This window comes from Malaclemys terrapin, chromosome 2 (assembly GCF_027887155.1).
Source record: "Malaclemys terrapin pileata isolate rMalTer1 chromosome 2, rMalTer1.hap1, whole genome shotgun sequence".
Lineage (NCBI taxonomy): Eukaryota > Metazoa > Chordata > Testudines > Emydidae > Malaclemys > Malaclemys terrapin.
Genome location: NC_071506.1, coordinates 50,848,314 through 50,875,727, shown reverse-complemented (window position 1 = coordinate 50,875,727; position 27,414 = coordinate 50,848,314). Strand labels below are relative to the sequence as shown.

The 27,414-nt window shown below is 40.6% G+C and overlaps 1 protein-coding gene across 3 annotated transcripts in view; it reads right to left on the bottom strand.

Moving 5' to 3' along the window:
- Window positions 1–27,170, bottom strand: part of SNX16 (sorting nexin 16) — a 35,907-nt gene extending 8,737 nt beyond the window's left edge. Inside the window, exons 1-4 of one of the 3 annotated variants that reach the window (XM_054019961.1) lie at window positions 27,047–27,170; window positions 19,954–20,411; window positions 12,564–12,650; window positions 8,891–9,039 (exon numbers count right to left, since the gene is read on the bottom strand). In XM_054019961.1, the coding sequence (XP_053875936.1) occupies window positions 8,891–9,039; window positions 12,564–12,650; window positions 19,954–20,328 (611 nt within the window). In that variant the 5' untranslated portion in view covers window positions 20,329–20,411; window positions 27,047–27,170. Of the gene's footprint in view, window positions 1–8,890; window positions 9,040–12,563; window positions 12,651–19,953; window positions 20,412–26,323; window positions 26,380–26,555; window positions 26,850–27,046 lie in introns of those variants that run through there. The other 2 variants (XM_054019962.1, XM_054019963.1) reach the window with 2 other exon arrangements.
- Between the last annotated feature and the right edge of the window lie 244 nt (window positions 27,171–27,414).

Sequence of the window (27,414 nt, the reverse complement as noted above, 5' to 3'; positions counted from 1 at the left end):
CATCCAGACTTCCATTACAAGCCTTAATTTTCAAGTCTCCATCCCACTCAAATTATGACTAGTGTAAACAATTTGTCTGTTTTTTCTGCAATTAAAATAGTTTTTCCTAAGAATTTTGAGTCTTAAATATTCATATAGTACTTGAAATCACTATGTAATCCTATCAATTGTGGCTGGATCTTATCTAACTGCTAATTTTAGATTCGTTCCAGCCATGACTGATTGGATTACAGAGTGATCTATTAATTTTCTAGAAAAAATAAAAATCAATCCAACACTTTTCACATGTAAAAATAGTTATTCAACCTCAGAAAGTTGGGCCATCTTGAAAAACAACCATATTAGAGCAATGTGTCAATTTGTTTAGTTGACTGTTTAAACAGATGACCCTCTTTTTAACAAGGTTCTATAGTCCATCTTTATCTGGTTGAACCATTCTTTTTAGAAGATGTGAGCTGTGTTTAACGAGATTGCATATGGCTAACATGGAAGAATTATTACAGAAAGGAATGCAGCTCACCATTGTCCTCTAATATCTTCACCCTTGATTTCACAAAGTTCAATCCAAATGTATTTTAAAGTATCTAGTTTCAACATTATTTTGGTAGTAATTCTATTACACTACAAAATGTGGGATTAGAATAATGTGACAAATGCTGTAAAGCTCTTATTGTGTGGAAAGAGGATAACCAAAAAGCGTAATAATTACATCTAGGTACTCAGTCTGCTAGATAAATACTTCTATTTACAATAGGTCATATCAGTTCCTTGGTGCGTCAGTAGAGTAGCTTGTGGAAAGTCCTGTGATTTTCTACTATAAATTTTTTTGGCAAATTAGAGTCAAGTACAAAAATGTACATTATGCATTTTTGCATTAACAGAAATTAAGAAATTAAAATTTATGTCTACTATTTACTGTAACTCCCTTGGGAATGCATTTTAATTTGTATTACTATGGTGTTTAACTTTAATTTCACTGCCCCATCCCCACTCCAAACAGGGACTTTAGGGAGAAAGGAGCAGGAAATGAGAGCCTCTTCCCCTTTCCTTTATCTCTACCCTTTCAGACCATAATGGGGAAGGGAGTTTCCCCTCTCAGATTATGACACAGAATCATAGGACTGGAAGGAATCGTGAGAGGTCATCTAAGTCCACTCCCCCGCACTCATGACAGGACTAATTATTATCCTAGACCAGGGGTTCTCAAACGCCATTGCACTGCAACCCCCTTCTGACAACAAAAATTACTACACAACCCCAGGATGGGGGACTGAAGCCTGAGCCCGCCCAAGCCCCATCACCCTGGGCTGGGGGAGGGAGCAAAGCCCAAGGGCTTTAGCCCCAGGCAGGGGGCCTGTAACCTGAGCCCCACTGCCCAGGGCTGAAGCCCTCCAGCTTCAGCCCCACGTAATGGAGTTCAGGCTTCAGACCCGGGCCCCAGCAAGTCTAAGCCAGCCCTGGTAACCCCATTAAAACGGGGCTACGACCCACTTTGGGTCCTTACCCACAGTTTGAGAACCACTGATCTAGACCATCCCTGACAGGTGTTTGGAGATTTTTAAGAGCAGGCTAGACAATGATGGAGAGTCTACAACCTCCCTAGGCATTTTTTTCTAGTGCTTAACCACCCTGACAGTTAGGAAGTTTTTCCTAATGTCCAACCTAAACCAGTTGCTGCAATTTAAGCCCATTGTTCTCTTTAACCTCTGAGGATAGGACAAAAAGCAATTTTTCTCCCTCCTCCTTGTAACATCCTTTTATGCACTTGAAAACTGTTACATCCCCTCTCAGTCTTCTCTTCTCCAGACTAAACAAACTCAGTTTTTCAGTCTTCCCTCATAGGTGATGTTTTCTAGACCTTTAATAATTTTTGTTGCTCTTCTCTGGACTTTCTCCAATTTGTCCACATCTTTCCTGAAATGTGGCACCTAGAACTGGACACAATACTCCAGCTGAGGCCTAATCAGCACGGAGTAGAGTGGAAGAATTATTTCTTGTGTCTTGCTTATAAAACTCTGCTAATACATCCCAGAACGATGTTTGCTTTTTTAGCAATAGTGTTACACTGTTGACTCATTTAGCTTGTGGTCCCACTATGACCCCCAGATCCCTTTCCGCAGTACTCCATCCTAGGCAGTCATTTCCCATTTTGTACGTGTGCAACTGATTATTCCATTTAGGAAGGAACGCTTTTCATTTGTCCTTACTGAATTTCATCCTATTTACTTCAAACCATTTCTTCACTTTTCCCAGATCATTTTGAATTTTAATCCTATCCTCGAAATCACTTGCAACCCCTTTTAGCTTGGTATCATCCACAAACTTTATCAGTGTACTCTCTCTGACATTATCTGAATCATTGATGAAGATGTTGAACAGAACCAGACCCAGAACTGATCCCTGCGGGACCCCACTCAATATGCACCTTTCAGCATGACTCTGAACCACTGATGACTAGTCTGGGAATGGTTTTCCAACCAGTTATGCACCCACCTTATAGTAGCTCCATCTAGGTTGTATTTTCTTAGTTTGTTTATGAGAAGGCCATGCGAGACAGTATCAAAAGCCTTAATAAAGTCAAGACATACCAAATCTACTGCTTCCCCCCATCCACAAGGCTTGTTATGTCAAAGAAAGCCATTAGGTTGGTTTGAAACTATTTGTTCTTGACAAATCCACACAGATTGTTTCTTATCACCTTATCATCTTCTAGGTCTCTGCAAACTGATTGCTTAATTATTTGCTCCATTATCTTACTGGGTACTGAAGTTAGGCTGACTAGTCTAATGCCCCGGGTTGTCCTTATTTCCCTTTTTATAGATGGGCACTATATTTGCCCTTTTCCAGTCCTCTGGAATCTCTCCCGTCTTCCATGACTTTTTGAAGATCACTGCTAATGACTCAGCTATCTCCTCAGTCAGCTCCTTGAGTATTCTAGGATGTATTTCATCAGACCCTAGTGACTTGAAGACATCTAACTTATCTAAGTAATTTTTAAACTTGCTCTTTCCCTATTTTAGCCTCTGATCCTATCTCATTTTCACTGGCATTCACTATGTTAGATGCCCAATCGCTACTAACCTTTCTGGTGAAAACAAACAACCCCCCCCCGCCCCCCGAAACAATATTTTTAAAATATTAATATTAATAATTTAGTAAGTTTAGACTTAAGGCTTCTGCCATTTCCACATTTTCTGTTATTGTTCCCCTCCCCCACACTCATTGAGTAACAGGCCTATCCTGTCCTTGGTCTTCCTCTTGCTTCTAATGTATTTGTAGAATGTTTTCATGTTACACTTTTTGTCTCTAGCTAGTTTATTCTCATATTGGGCCTTGGCCTTTCTAATTTTGTCCCTACATACCTGTAGTATTTGTTTATATTCATCCTTTGTAATTTGACCTACTTTCCATTTTTTGTAGAACTCTGAGTTTCAGATCACTGAAGATTTCCTGGTTAACCCAGGGTGGTCTCTTGCCATACTTCCTATCCTACACAGTTGGATAGTTTGCTCTTGTGCCCTTAATAAGGTCTCTTTGAAAAACTGCCAACTCTCCTTAACTGTTTATCCCCTTAGACTTGCTTCCCATTCAGGGCCGGCTCTGGCTTTTTTGCCGCCCAAGGCAAAAAAGCCTCCCGCTGCCCCCCCCCCCCCCCCCCCCCCAGTGTGGCAGGGGAGGGCGCCGAGCCCGGCCACAGGCCACTCTCCCCAACCGGCCGGAGCACCGGGGGGAGGGCAGAGAGCCCAGCCGGGGCTCCGCTCTCCCCGGCGGCCAGAGCGCCCGCCGGGGCTCCGCTCTCCCCGGCGGCCAGAGCGCCCGCCGGGGCTCCGCTCTCCCCGGCGGCCAGAGCGCAGGGAGGAGGGCAGAGAGTCCAGCCGGGGTTCCGCTCTCCCGGACCGGCCGGAGCACTGGGGGGAGGGCAGCGAGCCCGGCCGGGGCTTCGCTCTCCCCGGCGGCCGGAGCACCGCGCCGCCCCAAGCACAAGCTTGGTGGGCTGGTGCCTGGAGCCGGCCCTGTTCCCATTGGATCTTACCTACCAACTCCCTGAGCCCTGGTGTACACTACGAGTTTAGGTCCAATTTAGCAGCGTTACATTGATTTAACCCTGCACCCGTCCACACAACGAAGCCATTTTTGTCGACTTAAAGGGCTCTTAAAATCAATTTCTGTACTCCTCCCTGACGAGGGGATTAGCATTGACACTGACCTTGCTGTGTCTAATTTGGAGTAGTGTGGATGCAATTTGACGGTATTGGCCTCCAGGAGCTATCCCAGAGTGCTCCATTGTGACCGCTCTGGACAGCACTCTCAACTCAGATGCACTGGCCAGGGAGACAGGAAAAGCCCCGCGAACTTTTGAATTTCATTTCCTGTTTGGCCAGCGTGGCGCGCTGATCAGCAAGGTGACCATGCAGAGCTGATCACCACAGGTGACCATGGTGTCCCAGAATCGCAAAAGAGTTCCAGCATGGACCAAATGGGAGGTACTGGATCTGATCGCTGTATGGGGAGACGAATCCGTGCTATCAGAACTCTGTTCCAAAAAGACGAAATGCTGGAATATTTGAAAAAAATCTCCAAGGGCATGAAGGACAGAGGTTATAACAGAGACCCGCAGCAGTGCCGCGTGAAACTTAAGGAGCTCAGGCAAGCCTACCAAAGAACCAGAGAGGCAAATGGCTGCTCCGGGTCAGAGCCCCAGACATGCCGCTTCTATGATGAGCTGCATGCCATTCTAGGGGGTGCCCCTACAACTACCCCACCCTGTGTGTGGACTCCATCAATGAATTCTCACACAACAGGGATGCGGATTTTGGGGATGAGGATGATGATGAGCCAGAAGGACGTTGAAGATAGCGCACAGCAAGCAAGCAGAGAAACCGTTTTCCCTGACAGCCAGGAACTGTTTTTCACCCTGGAGCTAGTACCCTCCCAACCCACCCAAGGTGGGCTCCTGGACCTTGAAGGCGGAGAAGGGACCTCTGGTAAATGTACCTTTGTAAATATAATATATGGTTTAAAAGAAAGTGTGTTTAATGATTAATTTGCCCTGAAGACTTGGGATGCATTGGCGGCCAGTACAGCTACTGGAAAAGTCTGTTAACGAGTATGGGGATGGAGCGGAAATCCTCCAGGGACATCTCAGTGAAGCTCTCCTGAATGTACTCCCAGAGTCACCTGGTTGAAATAGGGGGATTTTATTAAGGGGACATTCAGAAGAGGCCGTTCCTGCTGGGCTGTTTGCCTGTGGCTGAACAGAAATCATCCCCACTGTTAGCCACGCGGTGAGGGGAGGGTGAAGCGATCATCCCAGAGAATTGGGTGTGTGCGAGTGGGGTTTTAGTTGGGTTTGTGCTGCACGTTCACCCGAAAACCGCAGCCCCTCCTTTTAAATGGTCAACACATTTTAAATGGCCAACCCAATGGGTGCTTGGTATGGGAAATGAGGGCGCTGCTGTTGAAACCATCCCGACATGTTATGAAGGTTAAAGAAGCCAAAAGACTGTGGCTTTCCATGTCTGCCTGTGTAAAGCTATTCTATAAAACTGAACAGCAGGAAACTGAGTGCCTCCCTTTAAGACTCCCCCTAGGGTAGGGTGAAAGGACAAGAAAGGTGCTGCTGCCTCTGAAGAACAAAGCACAGCTGAGTCCCCTACTTAGCAGGTTAGACTCCTTTCTCCCTATTACATGGATTTGCAGGAGTATCTTAAGTTTTGTAGGTGGAGAGCTCAACCTCCAATATGGGTCATCAGCAGGATGTAAGCCCATGACCTTAAAAGCCACAGCACAAATTTCTTCCATTTCAGCTATGGACAAACCTCTAGAAGACAACATGTCACACAGTTTTCCAGTAGTTACACATCTCTCCGACAATACTGGAATGTTAAGTACCGGATTCCTGGTGTTGGGAGTAGAGTCATACCTCACCATTTGGCATATTCCTTCTGAAAGTCAGCATGGCCAAGTGGATTTGTCATATTTGAGACTGAATTTCTATTCCTGCTCTGCCTGATGTGATCTTGTGCAATTTTTCAGGTATCTTACATGTAAAATGTGTTAATAATAATAATTACCACCCCTTTGATAGGACATAAAATCTTGGTTAATATGGGTTGTGAAGTGTGCCGAAACATTAACAGCAGTTGGTCTCCTGGCTTGTGATACATTCCACTAGGCTACAGGATATCCTGTAGTGGAACACGTCTATCTCTAAGATGCATGACAGACCTATTAAATATGAGAGTCATTGTGAGATGTGAGACCCTTGATAGATCTACAGATGCATGGCAGCAGAGTAAGGGCTTATCTACACTAGAAAGTTGTACCACCGTAACTATACAGATACAGTTTTAGCAGTACAACACCCATAGTGTGGACTGTTAAACCAATATACAGGCACTTTATATGGTGTAGCTATTCCTTTACACCAGTATAACTTCAGGCACACTAGAGCTTTTCCTGGTGTAATTATTCTGTTTTTGTTTTTTAAAGCCACACTCTTAATTAAAATAGTTACCTCAATAAAACTCTTAAGTGTAGATAAGGTCTAAGAGACTCTTGCACAGCATAATAACCAGTGCTGCAGTTTTGTGGGACTCAACCAGTTAGAGGCAAGCAAAACTGTAAGGGCAATTCTAAAAACACAAGAAATTTACAAAACACACACTGAATTTAAAGACAGATGTACAACTTGACCAAGTAACAGTTGTCAGAACCATAACTAAATTTCCTGATTTTACTTCATATAAAACCACTTTTAGTAAAGGGTTTTGTATTCAATTTCTTCATGATGGTGGGGTTGAAAAAAAGAATGTGACTGTTTAACTGTGCACGCATACATTCTTAAACAAGTCTCAGAGCATTTTTGTAAACATGCACATTCTAAACATAAGATCCAACAGTCAATTCAAATACCATGGATTCTGGACCAAAATGTATCCCAGAATGCACAGCATACTACAGAATGCACAAAATTGGATTGCAGACTGAGGTGACCAGCAGGAAAGCTATTTTATTCAGGTTCTTTTAATACAGCCATCATGGTGGCCAATTTAAGTACTTAAATGGTACCCACTGCCTTACAATCTGAATACCACTCAACTATTTAAAAATAGAAATAAGTCTTACTTCCCAGCTTGATGAATAGCTTGATTAGTTTAACACTCCCTCCCCATCAGGATCTATGTAGGAAGAACTTACTGAGGAAAAACTAAGCCAAAAAGGTTTTGCATTTAGTTCTGGAAGTGGTGAGGGCCATGAGCATTCTCTCCTGGAGCAAGTTCCATAGCTAGATCCAGCTTCTGTGAAAGTGCTGTCTCCTAAACTAACAAGCCTTCTCCTATTGGTCAACAGTTCCATTTTTTTTGGTGGAATGCAGCTATCATGCAAATAGTCACGTAGTTAGGACCAATCCCAAAAAAGATTTTGGAACAAGATGCCTTCCAGTCAATTACACAATAAATATTTTTGTACTCTCTGCAAAAAGACATTTATGGTAAGGAGACTTAAGCTTGGTCTACATTAGAAAATTATGTTGGCTTACCTATATTGGTCAGGGATATGAAAAATCCACACCCCTGAGTGGTGTAGGTAAGCCAACCTAACTCCCAGCACTACGTCAATGGAAGAATTCTTCTGTCATCCTAGCTACCGCCTCTCAGAGAGGTGGATTACCTACACTAACAGAGAAGCCCTCCCATTGGCACAGGTAGTGTCTACTACACTGAAGTGCTACAGCTTCGTGCTGCTGTAGCATTTCAAGTGTGGACAAGCCTTAAAGGCTTGTCTTCAAAGCTAAAAAAGCTGCCTTTTTCACCTCAGGGTAATTAACATGCCTTACCTATCCCAAGATAAAAAACACTGTGAAGACAAAGCACTTCAGTTTTAGCATGAGGTAAACTTGCCACAGTTAACTGCTGGCAGGGGCATAGGGCTGTTTACCTCATGGTAAAACTGAAGTGTCTGGTCTTCACTGCCATTTTTTTTATCTCAAGATAGCTAAGGCATGTTAATTAACCTGAGATAAAAAGGCAGCTTTTTTAGCTATGAAGGGCTGAGGGGGAAAAGCTCACAATAACATTCATACAGTCTAAGGAAACAACTTGGTGGTTCCTTTCTAAGTGCAAGCCCTGAGAGGGTGAAAGAGATGGACACCATTTCCCTTTCTTTTAGCGACTCTCCTTGTTTCAATGTAGGCTACTGTGCAGAGGCTCTCTAATTTGCACTTCTCCCTCCCAGCACCCACTTCAATCTCTTCTCCTTCCCCAATTACTCCCTCATGAAATCTTAAAATTTTATTTGTTAGTTACTTTTGCTTCACAAGAAGAGGGTATAATTATCCTCAATTCAAAAGTCTCGTATCAGTGGGACTCTAGAAAAATTTTATTGTATTATGAAAAATCAGAATATAGAAATACTTCTGTTGTTATACCACTGATAAAACTACCTTGCATGGTGATACTAAGTTACATAACTTTAAACATCTCAAATTTATGCACATTGTTGGAAGTGATTGTGGTGTGGTACTGTAGGCCCATAAAACTGTGAAAGCCTAACATTGTCTCATTCCAATATAAATAAAAAGCCATTTATTAATTCTGTATTCAGCACAGAGAAATAATCTCAGAGTAAACATGCCTTGTGATTTGTCTTGCATTTAATTCTTTTAAAATGTGCAGTTTTTAATTAACCATCTAAAATAGAATATACCACAATTTCCTCTTTATAGAGATTAAAAAGATGCAGTAAAATCTATATAATGGTTGACTGCAGAGCATAAGCCATCAAAATTCCATACCTTACTGCTCAAATAGATGGGCTAGTTTGTTAGAGCCTAGCAAGGCCAACTCCAGGTGTTAGAGTACATGGGGGAAAAAAAACAGGCACATACCAGTTAGCAATGTCTTTATGAGCTACTAAATTCTGCAGGAATGCTTGTAGCCCCAACTGTCGATCTTCCAGGAAGTCAGGGTTATAATTATCCTTGAACCAGCGCTTTGGTGGAAGTGCCAATCGAAAGCCTGGAAACATATCTTTTAACTGAAATAGAAACCAAAGACAAATGAAGGAAGACTACAAATAGTGTACCTACTGAAATACTGAATTAGATAAGCCACTAATCAGCTTTTCCCTTAATAATCAGAAATTCCCTTCCATCACCATTAACTCAAGCAACATGAATATTTGGCATACATAAAATGACTAATCCACACTACAGTGTAAGTTTCTAATCACAGTGTTGCCATTCATTGTTTGGCCCTTGGCAGTCAACTGACCTCTCGATTTTTCCATCTGAAAAATGGGAAGAGTTACCCACCTCACTTTTGTGTTTTGATGCTTTAATTTTGTATACCTTCATGAGTTATAAAGCACTGTGCAAATGCTAAAGTATTACAGCATCAAACATTTCATTGTAAAGCACTTTAGGATTCTTTGGGATGAAAGGTGCTATATAAATAAAATATATAAAAGCCATTACAAACCCAGAGGAATGCAAGTCATCCCTTTTTCGGGCCAGCCAATCAAAATCAATTTTGACACATACATGGCATAGAGCATTAACATTTCAAGATACACAGATCCAGCAAAAATCCCAGTGCTAAATATTTTGTGGCATATTCACACAGCAATGAAATGGTTTTGAAGTGTCAGAAATAACTTTTACACTATTTTACCCAAATATAAAAATGAAATATGAAAGTGAACTGACTGTCCAAAATCATAAACTTATTACTTATTCAACCATGCATAAAGGTCTTGAACTGAAAATAAATTTGAGGCGCCACCCTCGCAACTCCCATTGGCCACGGTTCCTGGCCAATGGAAGCTGTGGAGCCAGTGCTTGGGGCCATGCCTGTGCCACGGGTAGGGGTAGCTACAGAGCTCCCCTGGCTGCATCTGCACCTAGGAACCGGAGGGGCATGCCAGCTGCTTCTGGGAGCCACACAGCACTGGCCACTGCAGCCAACCAGACTTTCAGCAGCCCTGTTAGCCATGTTGACCAGAGCTGCCAGGGTCCCTTTTCAACCAGGCATTCCAGTCGAAAACCAGATGTCTGGCAACCCTATTTGTTGCATGTACTTTCCAAACAGAGATATAAGCATGAGGTGGGGCCCAGAACAAAGGGACATTGGGTATGGTGGATATTATATACACACATTCAAAGTTGTGCAGATTCCTTTATCCAAACCCTGGTGCTCAATATGATTCACCTATGCACTACTGCAGATAGATCTGTCTCTGTGCTTACAGACATATCAATTACTCAGTGCAGTAAGCAGTTAAAAATTATTCCATGATAAAGGCAAAAATTATTGCCTAATAGTCTACTTCTGTGATAAATATCACATGTATTTCAAATAGAAACCTTCATTTTAACTTCAGGGAAATTACAACCATCTCATGAATCTCAGTATCAACCTAGGTCAGGGGTTTTATAAGCGTAATGTTATCTTTATCTTGCTAGAAAACTGAAGGCTACATACACCTGTGACTATCTCTGGTTTCTGCCATCATCCCAATCCATAGCCTAAGCTGATCTGTATTGCATCATGTCTTTTGAACCCTGTTGCATGTATAGCCTTTTAGCTCAGATATCCAGAGACCACAGTACTAGTATTAATACATGCTTAGTAAACACTATAAATATGAGTGGACAGACTTCTTTTTCTCTCTGCTTCTTTTAAGTCTTGTATATCCTTAGAGTACCAATTTAGCTTGCTGTAAAGTACTTTAATCCTAAAACTTTGAGAGGATTCACATATTAAAATTATAAAGAAAAATTCCAACTTATGCCAGAAAAACTTTTGAAAGTACTCATCGGAAAGGTGTGAAATTCTGCAAGTGAAATGAGACAAAAAAATCCACTACGATAGTTTTCCCTTTAAAACAAACAAAATATCTTTATTATGTTATGATGCTGACAAAAAACTAGGAACTTCAAAGTAAAGGCTTTATATTAATGGCCTTCACTCACACTCATCCAAACAAAACTCGCATGACAATATCATGAGACAGTTTAGTCTTAGTTTCCAACTTTGACAACCTATATCCTAACTAACATTTTTTTTGTAATGCATCCAAAAAATGCCTTCAGTCCCTCATCTACGAAACAAGATTAAGCTTCTCCACCAAAACAAATCAGTTTTGACCTGGAGAGAAAGAGTGTTGAGTTAAATCTCTATGCTTATCAATTCTTGGCCTTTGTCTTGACAGGACTAACAAAATGTTAATTGTTAGATGGATGACTAGGCTACTAGCAATTGAACTGAAACCACCAACACTACAGCCAAGGAAAGAGAAAATGTGAAGGGAGAGGGTATGATTAGGCTTTAGCTAGTGCCAAAGCAGTGCATAGAATAAGAAAGATGGAGTTAAGGCTCTGAAATTTGTCCAGGAAGACAAACTGATTCATATTCAGTGGTCTTCTAGTTTAAACATTCTATTGTATTTTGACACCTGTCGTTATACAGGTGGCCTAGAGGATAACCAATAACAGACACAAGGACTCCATGGAAATACTGTATATGTGCAATGTGCAAGTTGTTACTTAAGTTGCAAGACAATAACCAAGATATTGGTTATAACCGTTATTGCACCCATGCTTTTTTGGGTCCATGTGCCTAAATAATCTCTTGATTGGTTAGATCAGGAGAAGAAGAACAAAGAGAAAGAACTGAACAAAAATGTAACAAGGATGAAAAGCCAAATTACAATGTGTTTAGAAATATAAAAATGAAACATCAATAAACATACTGAAGAAGAAATAGAAATGTCAAATAGTAAGACAAAATGTGAAGCAGATATTCTTGAGAATAAAGAGAAAATATAATTTCTCCTTGTAGACTCCCATACTCCTAAATTTTCATGTATCCCACTATTTGTGTTCTATAAACACTGAACAAACGTGTCCAGCAGAAACACAAGAAGTTCACTGTAAAAGGATATTATTTCTATAAAGTTCAAAGTTAAGTTGCTGGCCTATACATGCTCTCTCCTGTACTAGCCTTTATTGATTTTTTTAATTACAAGAAGCTGATATAAAAGTACTTATGGAATCTATTAACTCCCAAGTCTCTGAAGACAAATACAGAAGACTAGCATTTCCCATAAACATATGTCATACTTTTGGAGCTCATATAAATCAGGAGCATCAGATCTAACCGTCGATCAATACAATTCTACTGCATTAGAGACACTATGAAGATAAGGAATCTAGATAAATACTCTATCATTCTTGTAAGACAACTAGATAGTCTTACCCCACTTCTATCCAAGTGTTTAATTATTAAATACCCTGCATTCAGGTACATACAGTGTATTATGAAGCACTAAAACAGTTTCACTTGAAAAAAAATTCCATGAATTTTCTAAAAGTGATAAATCCCAGTGTTTTCCAGTCATTAGTATAAACAAACTAATCCTTTATATGTGCAAAGAAATCAAAATCAAAAGCAGATGTAGAAAAGTCAACATAAGATAAGCAAAGTTAGAAATAAAGGAAACAAAAGAAATAGATCACACAAAATCATTTGAGAACTTGCCAGTTTAAACTTGTTACTCACCTTGTCATTAAGCCTGGAGAAGTCAGTGTACCTTCTGAAAACCACCCAACTTTCCTCTGGACTTCTCTTTACCAGTATTTTGTAAACCTATTATGTAAAAATCAATAGCATGGCTTCAGAAAAGGGTACAAACAGTGCATCCTCCTATTATAGTTCAATGATTGGAAGGCTGAAATAACCACTCTCCTGATCAAGAAAGTGGAAGGATGATATAAATGAAAAAAGTTTAACCAAAAATATTAACTAAAGGTATTCCACAGATTAAAAAACCCTAAATTTAAAAGTTCTCTCATAACATTTAAATGGAACTTAACATGCATTGATCATGAAGGGGAAACTAAGCAAAGGAAGACTGACTTGGAAAGGGAAGGGGAAAAAAAAAAAGGGGGAAATTCCTTTCTCTCTAAGAGCAAAGAGTGATATCCTGGCTCCAATGAAGTCAGTGGTAAACTCTGATTGACTTCAATGGAGCCAGGATTTCCCCCAAAGTATTTTCCACCAAAGTTGAAACCTCTGGTACCAAAGATACATCAATAAAACATGCTATAACTAATTAGGTCTGTTGGAATTAGCCTGTATTTACTTTTTACTGATCCATGAGACCAATCTCCCTCTTAAACATAACATTGATGCTACCAAGCAGGCTCTGGAGCAGTATTAATTTTGAACTTGTATCATCTAAAAGATCCAGATTTGCACTGGATAATGGTTTGAAAACTTGATTGCACATATTCACACATGTAGGTACTGCAGGACAACCCCCCTCCACTACCCCCACCTCCCCAAAAAGACAATCACTGTTTTGACTTACATTTTTATTCAGCCTGGTAGTTTTTGTCCTCCCAAGTGACTGAACATGACAAACCAGCCAATAATGTACATACTAGTTCAGAGTGACCGAGCTGACAGTATCAAAATTATAGTAATTGATCACTTGACTCAGATGTGCTGTCATTACATCACAACAACCCCACTTGATCAGTACATGCAGGCAAATGAACAATAGGCACAAAGGATGGATTTTAAGCAGCATGCCACAACTTCAACACTAATGGGCCTCTTCCCCATCTCTCAAACACCAGGTATTTAAGTGGGTCCAGTTTGGTGTTCAGGACTTCCAACATACAACCAATAACTTGGGGTAGACCCAGGTAGGCCCACCTTTGGGACTCACTTCTGAATGTCTCTACCTACTCCTGCATGCGAGGCAACAGTTATCAAGGGAGGATCTTAGTCTGAAGATTTCAGGTTTCCCATTTTTCCCCATAGCAAAAAGACCACCAGTGAAATCCTACGTCTCATTTACCTTTGAAAGCTGGTCCCTTTTAGCTTTATCCACAATGGAGGAAAAGGCTTTTGAAAAGCCCAGGGAAGTCTAAATAGGAGAGTTGGGCTTCCATGAGAACCAGTTGACTAGCTCGTTCCCGCATCCCAACCCAATGGTAAGGCAACAGACCTCAAGGGTGGAAGCCCCTTTCCCATGCATGCATGAACCTTCATGTTCTTCCCAGGCACTGTGTACTCCCCCTGCCGGCTACTCAAGATTGTCCCTGCAGGCTACTCAAGATTGTCCCTTCCCTGCAGTCAACAGGGGAGTATTCTTCCACCTTTCATTTGGATATGGGGGAGAGGAAAGAGGCAGGGAAAAAAGTGACAGAGGTAGAGATAATGGTATAGAAAAATGCATGAATACCATGGAGCTAAAGAGATGATGTAATATAGAAAATATTAAACACTGTCCAAACGAAAATAAGTTGAGTATCACTGATCTACAATACACAGTAGCTAAGTACATGAAGATCTTCAGTGAATCAAGAACTCATGAGTTTATTAGTAAAAACAATGTGAAGATACTTCCAGTACTCCAAGATTACAACCTTGATTTCCCAGTGTAAGGAAAAATAATGAAAAGCTTAGTTAATATTGGGTTTTTTTGGCACAGTATAGGCTGATACAGCTCCTTGGTTAAATTGACAAGCAAGAAATTTCTGGAATTTTAATTGTAGACAATTCTTCCCCCAGAGATATCCTATACATTCTCTGCTTCACCATCTTTTCCCCCTTGTATAGGAAATTTTACAGTACTTCAAGTTTTTTTATAGCAGATTCTTCATTTACTGGTAAATACAATTTCCGCTATAGTCTCAGTAGCTAATAACTCTCAATTCTGGGAAATCTATGTGAATCCTTCTCAGAGAGTTAGACTACTTTTTGCTTATTTGGTCCTTCATAAAGGTAACATTGTAGACAGTTGTACTATGGTTTAAAAATAAATACACAGAATGATATGAAAAAGAAAATACAAAAACACATCTATGAACAGGTCTTTATGGATATGTCTACACAGTAAAGAGAAACCCGTGGCTAGACCATGCCAGCTGACTTGGGCTTGTGGGGCTTGGGCTGTGAGGTTGTTTCACTGCTGTGTAGACTTCTAAGCTTGGGCTGGAGCCCGAGCCCTGGGACTCTCCCACCCTGCAGGGTCCCAAGGCTTGGGCTCAGCCCAAGCTCAGAAGTCTACACTGCAATGAAACAGACCAGCATCTTGTGAGCCCGAGTTGGCTGGTACAGGCCAGCTGTGAATTTTTCTTTGCTGCACAGACATACCCTATGTTTATTATAGTCACTAATTAACTTAAAAAAAAAAAAACTTTCTTAGAGTGTAGAACTCTATGTGTTGAAGCATTGAGACTGATAGAAATCACTTCTCTGTGTAAGTTGCATTGTACAGTGGTTTAAAAATATAAGATCTTATCTTGTAATTCAGACTAATGATACAAAATTCATTTGTAAAACCAAGACACCGATACAAACTAATTGCTGATGTGATGAAACATAAGGATGGAGAACTGTAGGTTATGAAAGCTAAAATCACTCATCTGTATATACTATAACTGACAATTGGTTTGTGTTTTCAACATGTTTAGAGATTGTTACTGCAGTTTATGAAAATGCTCTGCCACCAAGCAATTAAATAAGCATAAAAGAACAAGTCCACAGAGCCATTTAAAAGACTGTAGAGTTCTGCAGTCAGAGTTATGCAAAAAGACAGTCTGCTTATGTATATGCAGAAAATAATGAATCTGTCCGTGTCCTGAATATTTTCTGGATCAACATCTTCCAAGATTATCATCATTTAAATCTCCCTTCCCTCAAATCTTCCAAGACTTATGTCGGGTTTTCCAACTGATAATTGGTTTACAACTTTACTTGCATTGCTTTATGTGCTATACACAAAAGATTTCTATTTTTAAAATAATCATTTGGCTTAGCCACCTTACTACATGAAACCAAGTGTTTAACAGTAAAGTATTTCAATAATTTTATACTAAATTTTAGCAGCAAAGTGTTCTATAATAAAAATGAAGTTAAACTTCAACTTTTCAAAGCAACTCTTGCAGGAGTCATTGAATTCCAAAAACTACAAAAAGAAGAAATTTAAGGCTATTTATATTTTAGGGAATACCATATGTTAAAGTATTTGACCACTATAGCAAGGAAGTCTTCTTCCTGGTAACTTTTCAAAAAGCTATTTCTATTGAGCTTCCCTCTTCCTCCTCTGTGCCTTATTGATTTTAAGAAGGTTTCACAGGTCTGATTACTGATGTGATCCATCAGTGATTGATTCACTTATTACTTAATGCTCACAGTTTTTATAGGTATAACTCGGTTTTCACTTACTTATTGAAAACATGAAACACAGATGTTGAATAGTTCCCCACTATACATTTTTAAATGCAACAGTTATAGGAAAGAGAAGCAAGGCATTCAGCAAGAGCAAAAAACCTGAAAAATTAAGTATCAGTGTAAATATAATACCTGGAGCACATATGATAGGATTCCCAAACTAAAAGATTTATTGTAGTCCAAAGCCAAGCCTCTCTTTTGTTAAGCTCCCCATGTTTGTATTTAAAAAAACAAACAAAACAAACACACACACTTTGGCCCCGATCCTGTAAATATTTATATTAATTAAATATGACCTTAAGTGTTACAGAATAGAGACACTTATTTATATCTTATTTTGTCCTTTTGCATTTGATGATTTTATCTTTGTATTTTAAAAGAAGCTGAAGTGAACATGATTGTTCTTATAACAACTTCACTGTTAGCATCTTTTCAGATCAAACTTACTTGTTAGCATAACAGCACCATTCATTCTGTCACCACAGTTTTGAAGCTAGTATTTATTAGAAACCTAAAAATTAACTTATATGTGACATAATTTTGCTAATGTGTTTTTTGGAATGATAGCGAGGATAATGTTAAAAGTTGAGAAATGTATGAAGTCACTGAAATAAATGTTAACTTCCTTTAAAATACTATAAGTGAAAAAACTTCTTACAAAGAGATTCATAACTTTCATTTTTAAAAGTATATTTGTAAGTGTCTGATGGCATTAACTTCCAGTCACTATTAACCTGGAAGAAACTGAAGCTGAATTAGAGAGAAAAAAAAAAAAAGACCTCCATTCACCAATTTCCAGCCCCATCTAATTTGCACCTACTTGCTTTGTGATTAATATTATTTTCCTGACCATTACTAGGAAACTGTACACATTATTTCACATTGGCCTCTTAATCACAAGTGATTTTCTTCACTTAGAAGTCACAATCTTTAGGAATGTGAAGTCTCAATGAAGTGCCTCAACCACATCCATTGAAGTAAATGCCTTCTTCATCTGTTTAGTTCTAAATGGGATGTCAAAGGAATTACAACTGGCAGCTATTCCACACGTTCCGTAAATAATTTTCAGAACAGTTAAGCTGGTATTTTGACATGAGATGCCAGACATGATTGTTTGCAGCTTATTGTTCATGCATTCATACTGAAGTGTTTGGAACACAACAGATCTGTTTTAAAGGGGCTAACACTGGCAAAACAAAAAGCTACAAAACATGTAGTTTTGGCATTTTAGCAAGTTCTTTAACAGCTGTAAAGATAAAAAACATGTCAGTCTTTTAATGCTTGTTTTAAAGCGGATAAATTATCTTTCAGACATTAAAACATGAAGAATCTCTCCCATAGCTACTTATCCTGCACTTCGGACGGAAGAATCCCATGCACTGCTACTGACTAGGGACCGAATGGCAAGGCAGCAGTTCTGCAGAAAAGGACCTAGGGGTTACAGTGGGCGAGAAGCTGGATACGAGTCAACAGTGTGCCCTTGTTGCCAAGAAGGCTAATTGCATTTTGCGTTGTATAAGTAGGGGCATTGCTAGCAGATCGAGGGACGTGATCATTCCCCTCTATTCCACATTGGTGAGGCCTCATCTGGAGTATTGTGTCCAGTTTTGGGCCCCACACTACAAGAAGGATGTGGAAAAAATTGAAAGAGTCCAGCAGAGGGCAACAAAAATGATTAGGGGGCTGGAGCACATGACTTATGAGGAGAGGCTGAGGGAACTGGGATTGTTTAGTCTGCAGAAGAGAAGAATGAGGCGGGATTTGATAGCTGCTTTCAACTACCTGAAAGGGGGTTCCAAAGAGGATGGAGCTCGGCTGTTCTCAGTGGTACCAGATGACAGAACAAGGAGTAATGGTCTCAAGTTGCAGTGGGGGATGTTTAGGTTGGATATTAGGAAAAACTTTTTCACTAGGAGGGTGGTGAAGCACTGGAATGGGTTACTTAGGGAGGTGGTGGAATCTCTTTCCTTAGAGGTTTTTAAGGTCAGGCTGGACAAAGCCCTGGCTGGGATGATTTAGTTGGGGATTGGTCCTGCTTTGAGCAAGGGTTGGACTAGATGACCTCCTGAGGTCCCTTCCAACCCTGATAACTATGATTCTATCACTTGCTTGGTATTTTTTTCCCCAAGGAATTTTTGACCTGAAAGGAGGAAAGATGGTCTTATGGTAATAGAGTAGCTGATACAGGACCTGAATAGGAATACAAAGAGGGTACTGTAATTAATTTAAATCAACAAGGGTTTAATGAAAAATAGATCCTGTCAAACTAACTTGGTATCTTTTTTGATGAATTTACAAGTTTGGGTATATTTAGACTTCTGTAAGTTATCTGACTTGGTACCACACATTGTGAGTAAAAACTAGAATGATATAAAATTAACATGGCAAACATTCAATGCATTAAAAATTGGCAGGTCTCAAAATATAACTGTACATGGGAAAGAATCAACGAGTGGGTGTGTTTCCAAGTCTGTCCCGCAAGGATAGGTTCTTGGCCCTACACTATTTAACATTTTTATCAATGACCTGGAAGAAAACAAAATCATCACTGATAAAGTTGGCAAATGACACCAAAAAATGGGGTAGCGGTAAATAATGAAAAGAACAGGTTACTGACTCAGAGCAATCTAGATTGCTTGGTAAACTGGGCACAAGCAAACATTATGCCTTTTAATAGGTTAAATGTAAATATATACATCTACAGACAAAGAATGCAGGCCACATTTCCCTGGTTGGGGGACTATCCTGAGAAGCAGTGACTCTGAAAAATATTTGGGGGTCACAGTGGATAATCAGCAGAACATAAACTCCCAATTTATTTTTGTGGGCAGAGGAGCTAATGCAATCCTGGGATGTATAAATAGGGGAATCTCGAATAGGAGTAGAGAGGTTATTTTATATCTATGTTTGACACTGGTGTGACTGCTGCAGGAATACTGTGGTCAGTTCTGGTGACCACGATTCAAAAAGGATGTTGATAAATTGGAAGAGAATTCAGAAAGAGCCACGAGAATGATTAAAGAATCAGAATACATGCCTTACAGTGAGATTCAAAGAGCTTAGTCTATTTATCTTAATAAAGAGAAAGTTAAGGTGTGATTTGATTGCAGTCTTAAGTATCTACCTAGGGAACAAATATTTCGTAACGGGCTCTTCAGTGTAGCAGAGAAAGGTATAAGATGATCCAATGGCTAGAAGTTGAAGCTAAACAAATTCAAACTGGAAAAAAAGATGTAAAGTTTTAACAGTTAGTTATTTAATTAACCATTGGTATAATTTACCTAGGCTCGTGGTGGATTCTCCATCCCTAACAATTTTTAAATCAATATTGGATGTTTTTCTAAAAGATATGCTCTAGGCATTATTTCTGGTGAGTTCAATGGGCCTGTGTTATACATAAGGTCAGACTAGATCATCACAGTGGTTTGTTCTGACCTTGGAATCTATAAGGCAATTAACTGGGTTCCATTGCAGAGTGTCTGAGACTTTGGGAAAGAAAACCTACGTGCCTCAGTTTCCCCATCCGTACAATGGGGAAACTACTCTGACATCTCAGCAGTATTTTGAATCTAAATTAAAGTTTGTAACACACTCAGATCCTTGAACGGAAGGTTTAATTATTTAAATGAAAAGCATTATGAAATAAAATTCATGATCCCATTATCTTTATAGGAGGAACTGCACTTCACTGAAACAAACTTACAGTGAATTTTGCCCTTTCTTCCATCACCTCATACCCCAGTATGGTAGGTGTAGAAGGTCGATCTTCCCAGCTCCCAGAGTCTGTATTTTGCTCAATATCTTTCATAGGCTGAGTACAGTATTCAACAGATGTGTCCACACCTGTAAATTTAGTCCTAACAAGTGGGCTGCTACATATAGATGACGTGGAGCCAATCTGTTCAGGCACACTCATCTTTTTAAAACTACCAATGGTAGAGTCCTCCAGCTGCCCTTTTGAAGAATTTGAATTTGTTGAGATGCTCCCAAAGGAAGAACTTCTTTGGTTTCTGTTTGTTGTAAAGTTGGAAGAGGAACTTCCTATAGGAATAGGAACAGGAACGTAGGGGGTTGCCATTCTTCATTAGAAAACTTCAGCAAATCTACACTTTGTGGTCCAAGAATTTAAGGTTCATTCTCTTCTTTTCAAGAATACAATATCTGGAAACAAAAAAAAACCCACTTTGAAATGACTATCTTTCTTAATATTTCTACAATGAATATAATATTAAAATACTGTATTTGGAGGAGTCCACAGTTACATTAAGATAACACTTAAAACACGGTCACATGGAATTTGCTATCATGTTAAGTGCCCCCTCAAAAGTTAATCTTTAATTTTTAAAAGGTGCATTGTCAGAGAGGTCCTCTACATCTCAGAGCCATTAAAACCTGAATGGGTAGTTAAGGTATGACTTGCATCCCATTACACAAACCCAAAGAAAAAGATTGTATTTAAATACTGTTGCATCATGGGTGATGCAAAATGGAGACCGGGGGAGGCAGCCGGGAAAGGGGAACAGTGGTGGATTTGGGACACTCGGAAAAATCTCCCCTGCCATTGCCCCGGGGCTGGAGGAACTCTCACTCCCTGCTGTGGCCCTGGGGCCCTCGCAGGGGCACAGAGTGTTTCCGGTCTCAGGGCTGCAGCAGGGTGTGGGGGGAGAAGGAGCGGGGGCCTTGGAGAGAAACAGTGGAGTGGGGACAGAGCCGCAGGGGAAGAGGCAGAACGGGGTTGGACCATGGGCAGATGGAAGGGGCAGAATAGGGGAGAGGCTCAGGGCTTCAGCTAGGGTTGAGAGCTCTGCCGGTGCCGGCCGAGAACTTGACCCCGGCTGAGCTCAGGTCCCCCACCCACTCATGGCCCCACCTAGCTCTCAGCACAGTGGGGCGGGGGCTGAGAGCAGCAAGTGGTACGTGGCCTTGGCCAGAAGAGGCAGGGCAGGGGACTAGCCTCTCCAAGGGGAAGCTTCCCCCGCCGCCAAGTGTTGCATCACCAGGGGAAAAATTATAACTTTTAGGTTACATAGATAGATACTTAAAACAAACGGCAACTACTTTACTAATTACTAATATTTAGCATAAACAAATTGAAGCTTCCCTCCTGAAGTGTTGTTGTTATAAGTTTTTGTAAGGCTTAAGAAGCACACAACATAAACCAAATCCATAATAATAATAATGATGATTTACATATCATGAATCAACAGGAAACACACAGTAACCTACAGGTGTGGGTGGAATGGAAGATACATTTGTGTATATTTCATATGTACTAAAATATGGCACGTATCCTTGCAAAGGAAATTATAAGTTTGAAAAAATGCTTAAGTGTAGAGCATACAATATTACAGGCATTTATAGGGCGTTTATAACCATGTTATCTGGGCACATTTTACATGGTTTGAGCTGGAAGCATTAAGTATTGGAAGCATTTGCAGAACAAAAGAAGAGTAGAGGCTATAAAAATAAAAAGCTCAATAATAATGGGGGATTTCAACTATCCCCATATTGACTGGTACATGTCACCTCAGGATGGGATGCAGAGGTAAAGTTTTGTAACACCTTAAATGATTGCTTCCTGGAGCAGCTAATCCTGGCACTCACAAGAGGAGAGGCAATTTTTGATTTAGTCCAAAGTAAAGCGCAGGATCTGGTCCAAGACGTGAATATAGCTGGACTGCTTGGTAATAGTGACCATAATATAATTAAATTTAACATCTCTGTGGCGAGGCAAACACCACAGAAGCCCAACACAGTAGCATTTAATTTCAGAATAGGGAACTACACAAAAAAGAGGAAGTTAGTTAAACAAATATTAAAAGGTACATTGCCAAAAGTGAAATCCCTGCAAGCTGCATGGAAACTTTTTAAATACAACATAATAGAGGCTCAACTTAAATGTATACCCCAAATTAAAAAACACAGTAAGAGAACCAAAAAAGTGTGAAAAAAACAACAAAGTAAAAGAAGCAGTGAAAGGCAAAAAGGCATTCTTTAAAAAGTGGAAGTTAAATCCTAGTGAGGAAAATAGAAAGGAGCATAAACTCTGGCAAGTGAAGTGTAAAATATAATTAGGAAGGCCAAAAAAGAATGTGAAGAACAACCAGCCAAAGACTCAAAAAGTAATAGCAAAAAAAATTAAGTACATGAGAAGCAGGAAGCCTGCTAAACAGCCAGTGGGGCCACTGGATGTTCGAGATGCTAAAGGAGCGCTCAAAAACGATATGGCCATTGTGGAAAAACTAAATGAATTCTTTTCATCAGTCTTCACGGCTGAGGATGTGAGGGAGATTTCCAAACTTGAGCCATTCTTCTTATGTGACAAATCTGAGGAACTGTTCCAGATTGAGGTGTCATTAGAAGAGGTTTTGGAACAAATTGATAAATTAAACAGGAATAAGTCACCAGGACCAGATGGTATCACCCAAGAGTCCTGAAGAAACTCAAATGTGAAATTGCAGAACTGCTAACTGTGGTGTGTAACCTATCATTTATATCTGCTTCAGTACCAAATGATTGGAGGATAGCTAATGTGACGGCAATTTTTTAAAAGGGCTCCAGAGGTGATCCCGGCAATTACAAGTCTGTAAGTCTGACTTCAGTACCGGGCAAACTGGTTGAACAAAATTGTCAGACATATAGATGAACATAATTTGTTGGGGAAGAGTCAACATGGTTTTTGTAAAGGGAACTCATGCCTCACCAATCTACTAGAATTCTTTGAGGGGGTCAGCAAGCATGTGGACAGGGGGATCCAGTGGATATAGTGTACTTAGATTTTCAGAAAGCCTTTGACAAGGTCCCTCACCAAAGGCTCTTAAGCAAAGTAAGCTGCCATGGGATAAGAGGGAAGGTCCTCTCATTGATTGATAATTGATTAAAAGATAGGAAACAAAGAGTAGGAATAAATGGTCAGTTTTCAGAATGGAGACAGAAAAATAGTGGTGTCCCACAGGGGTCTGTACTGGGACCAGTACTATTCAACATATTCATAAATGATCTGGAAAAAGGGGTAAACAGTGAGGTGGCAAAATTTGCAGATGATACAAAACTACTCAAGATAGTTAAGTCTATAGTTAAGATAGATAGTCAAAGCAGACAGTGAAAAACTACAAAGGGATGTCACAAAACTAGGTGACTGGGCAACAAAATAGTAGATGAAATTCAATGTTGATAAATGCAAAATAATGCACATTGGAAAACATAATCCCAACTATACATATAAAATGATGGGGTCTAAATTAGTTGTTACCACTCAAGAAAGAACTTCGAGTCATTGTGAATAGTTCTCTGAAAACATCCACTCAATGTGCAGCGGCAGTCAAAAATGTGAACAGAATGTTGAGAATCATTAGGAAAGGGATAGATAATAAGAAAGAAAATATCATATTGCCTCTATATAAATCCGTGGTACACCCGCATCTTGAATACTGATTGCAGATGTGGTCACCCCTTCTCAAAATAGATATATTGGAATTGGAAAAGGTTCAGAAAACGGCGACAAAAATGACCAGGAGTATGGAACGACTTCTGTATGAGGAGAGATTAATAAGATTGGGACTTTTCAGCTTGGAAAAGAAACGACTAAGGGGGGATATGATAGAAGTCTATAAAATCATGACTGATGTGGAGAAAATAAACAAGGAAGTGTAATTTACTCCTTCTCATATCATAAGAACTAGGGGTCACCAAATGAAATTAAAAGCAGCAGGTTTAAAACAAAGAAAAGGAAGTATTTTGTCACACAACGCACAGTTAACCTGTGGAACTCTTTGCCAGAGGATGTTGTGAAGGCCAAGATTACAAGAGGATTCAAAAAAGAACTAGATACATTCATGGAGAACAGAGCCATCAATGGCTATTAGCCAAAATGGGCAGGGATGGTGTCCCTAGCCTCTGTTTGCCAGAAGCTGGGAATGGACGACAGGGAATGGATCACTTGATGATTACCTGTTCTGTTCATTCCCTCTGGGGCACCTGACATTGGCCACTGTCGGAAGACAGAATACTGGGCTAGATGGACCTTTGTTTTGACCCAGTACGGCTGTTCTTATGTTCTTAACTCCTTCAGGTGCCCTGACTTTAAAGACACACATAATGTGCAAGAACACACTACTTCATACTTGGAGATCATGTTACACAGTTTTAAATTCTCAACAACAAAAACCTTTTGATCTGTCATGATTTGCTAATGGCAGAGTTCAAAAATACAATAAAAAACTAGAATGTATGGAAGCCAAATCATCAGCAAAAGAAAACAATGCAAATGTGACAGCCCAAAATCTCAACTGAACTTAAGGTAATCGCTCCTACACATTTTGGATTGACACAACACATGAAAATGAAGAAGAAAAAACAGACAAAAAACTGTTTTGCTACTTGCTTAAAAGTATTTTGACAGATAAGAGGCCCACACTGATGCAGTGAGGATGACCGGTTAAGGATAATTTTAAATGAGCTACCTATCTAATGTATTAAAGTTTAATACTACTCTCATATTTCATTACAATAAAGCAGTGGAATCATTACACCCCAGCAACTTCACGGATGCATACAGCAAAACATTCAGCACATTCTAACGCTACAACAAAGTAAACAACTTTTCTTCATCTTATCCAGAGAGACCTGGATTTTCCCTGATCTTCAGAAGAGATTTGTTCCTCTCCCAAACCTCTGTTTGGGATAGTTCAACCCCAACAGCAAAGCAAGAATTAAATAGAAAGAAAAGAGGAGTCACCTTTGAAGTTGTTGTCTGAAAATGATTAACTGCTAAATAAATACCATCAAAGAACTGGATTCCAGAATCTCTGTATCATCACATGCTACAAAACAAAGATGCCAATCTCTCCTGTCTCCATGTTTACAACACCCAACTCTTCTCTCCTTGAAGTGAACCATCTAAACTCAACACACCATAAAGAAAGAATTTGTCTGTATTTAAACGTGTTGGATACTGATAACAGTTTAAAAAAACAGCATGTTTTTCACTAAAGCCACACACAAAAAAGTTAAAAACCACAAAACTTAAAATCATATATTGTAAACAAAATTTTATTTAGAACTTTAGATTGATTTTTTTTTTTTTTAATTTACTTGTCACTATTTATGCTCTGTTTAATTTTAGTGCTTCTCTGTTTGGACAATAGAGTCAGTTTTGTTTTAGTCAATTTCACTTCTAGAGTTCTGGTTTCAAACACTTGATTTTTGTTAAATTTTAGGAACATCTCTATGGGTCTTAGGTTCTATAAAAGCTTGTTTTTACAAAAAATAAATTTTGGGCTAAATTTAAATGGATACTGTCCATTTAGCCATTTATTAGTTTACTGAGATATTGCTCAGAGACTCAGTGAAGCTAAGGCCAGTTGTGCAAAGTGTTGTAAAAAACATACAGGAGCTTATTAATCAGCAAGACAAAGGCGTCAGCAATAAAAAAAGTGTGCTCACATAGGCTAGCTATATCCATGTCTTAATGGTTCTGAATAATTTAAGTTTTTAAAACTAAATAACAATCGCCACTACCCCTTTATCCAGTCATCGGTTGACATCTGCTCATTAGTTTGTATTACTTAAAAACTGTTAGAACACATTCCAAAAATGTGGCAAATATCAAGCAAATGAACATTTGGCACTGTGCTACAACCCCGATTTTATTACACCATCAGAGTGCAAACTGCTCTTTTTTAACATAACATTTTCCAAATCTATTAGATAAATAGGCATATCAGGTGCATCTATATACAGTACAAGAAGATACATGGAAAACTTCCTCTACCTCCCTTTCCTCTGGAATCTGGTAATTTGAACGTTTTCTTCTTACATAATTTATACCATATAGGCCAGCGCTTTTCAACCTTTTTTCATTTGCGGACTCCTAAACAATTTCAAGTGGAGATGCAGACCCCTTTGGAAACCTTGGGCATAGACTGGGGACTCCTAGGGGTCCACGAACCACAGGTTGAAAACTGCTGATATAGGCAATTTGAGTATTTTATAATGCATACAACTTTTATGAATAAGAAACAGTATCTTACATTTACAGTATCTGCACTATCTTCAGATTTAGGCCTTCATACCTGGTGTATGTTGTCAGAACCGTTTTTTCTAACCCATTAAGTCAATGGCAAAACCTCAGTGGGAGCAGAATCAGGCTCCAGTGGCAGGCCCCTTGAACCAGACCGCAGGTTCTTTACGTACTATACAGATCCACAAGCGATTCCTACTTTTAAGGCTTCCAAAAAACTTGAACACCCGCCCGCTACAAGGCAGGTCGATATACCAGCCCAGACGCAAAGTACACTCACCCACCTGACGATGAAATATAGGATTTATTTTATTCCCGAATGAGTTTCATTCGCCCATCACTAACATGCAGCCACCTCGGGGGTGGGGTGGGGGGAGAGACCGGCCAGGCAGCGTGGGCAGAGCAGGGGCGCGCTTGCCGAGCCCCTGGGGCGAGCCCTGCCAGGCTCGGAGCAGCTCGCGCCAGCAGAGAGGAGCCGCTGAGCACCGCGCGCCATGGCTGCGGCGGGGGCTCCCCTCACCCCAGCGCTCGAGGCTCCTACCCGGGCGGGGGGAGGACAGGGGCTGCCCGCGACCAGGGTCTCAGTGACTAGCCTGCCCGGCAGGGGGGTCACGATACCTCCCCCCTCAGCGCGCGGGGGCTGCCCATGTTCCACCGCCCACGGGCCGCCAATACCCCGCCTCTCGGGGGGCTCGGCTCCCTCCCTGCGCACAGACTCCACCCCCCACCCCACCCGCGTGCCCCAAGGGCCGCGGGGACCCCGACGCCTCCTCACCTGCTCCCCGTCGCGCTCCCTCGCTCAGCCACCGCCGCCGCCACACCAGCTGCCCCTCCCCCTCCTCGCGCAAAGGGAGGCGGGGCTAGGCCCAGGTTCGCGAGGGAAGGGGCGGGGTAATGGTCAGTACCTGTGGGGGTCGGCCCTACAGCGGGTACTGGGACGGGCGGGCCTAGGCCCGCCCACCTCCCGGTTGATACCAATAAGGACTGTTGGCAGCGAGTTTAGAAAGCATTAAGACTACAAGTCCCAGCAGGCAATGGGGCCACAAATAGGCGGCCGCTCCCGGCAGACACCGCGGCAAAAACTACAGCGCATGCTGGGAGCTGCAGGCTCTACTCACGGCATTGCGTGTGAGGTCACGTATG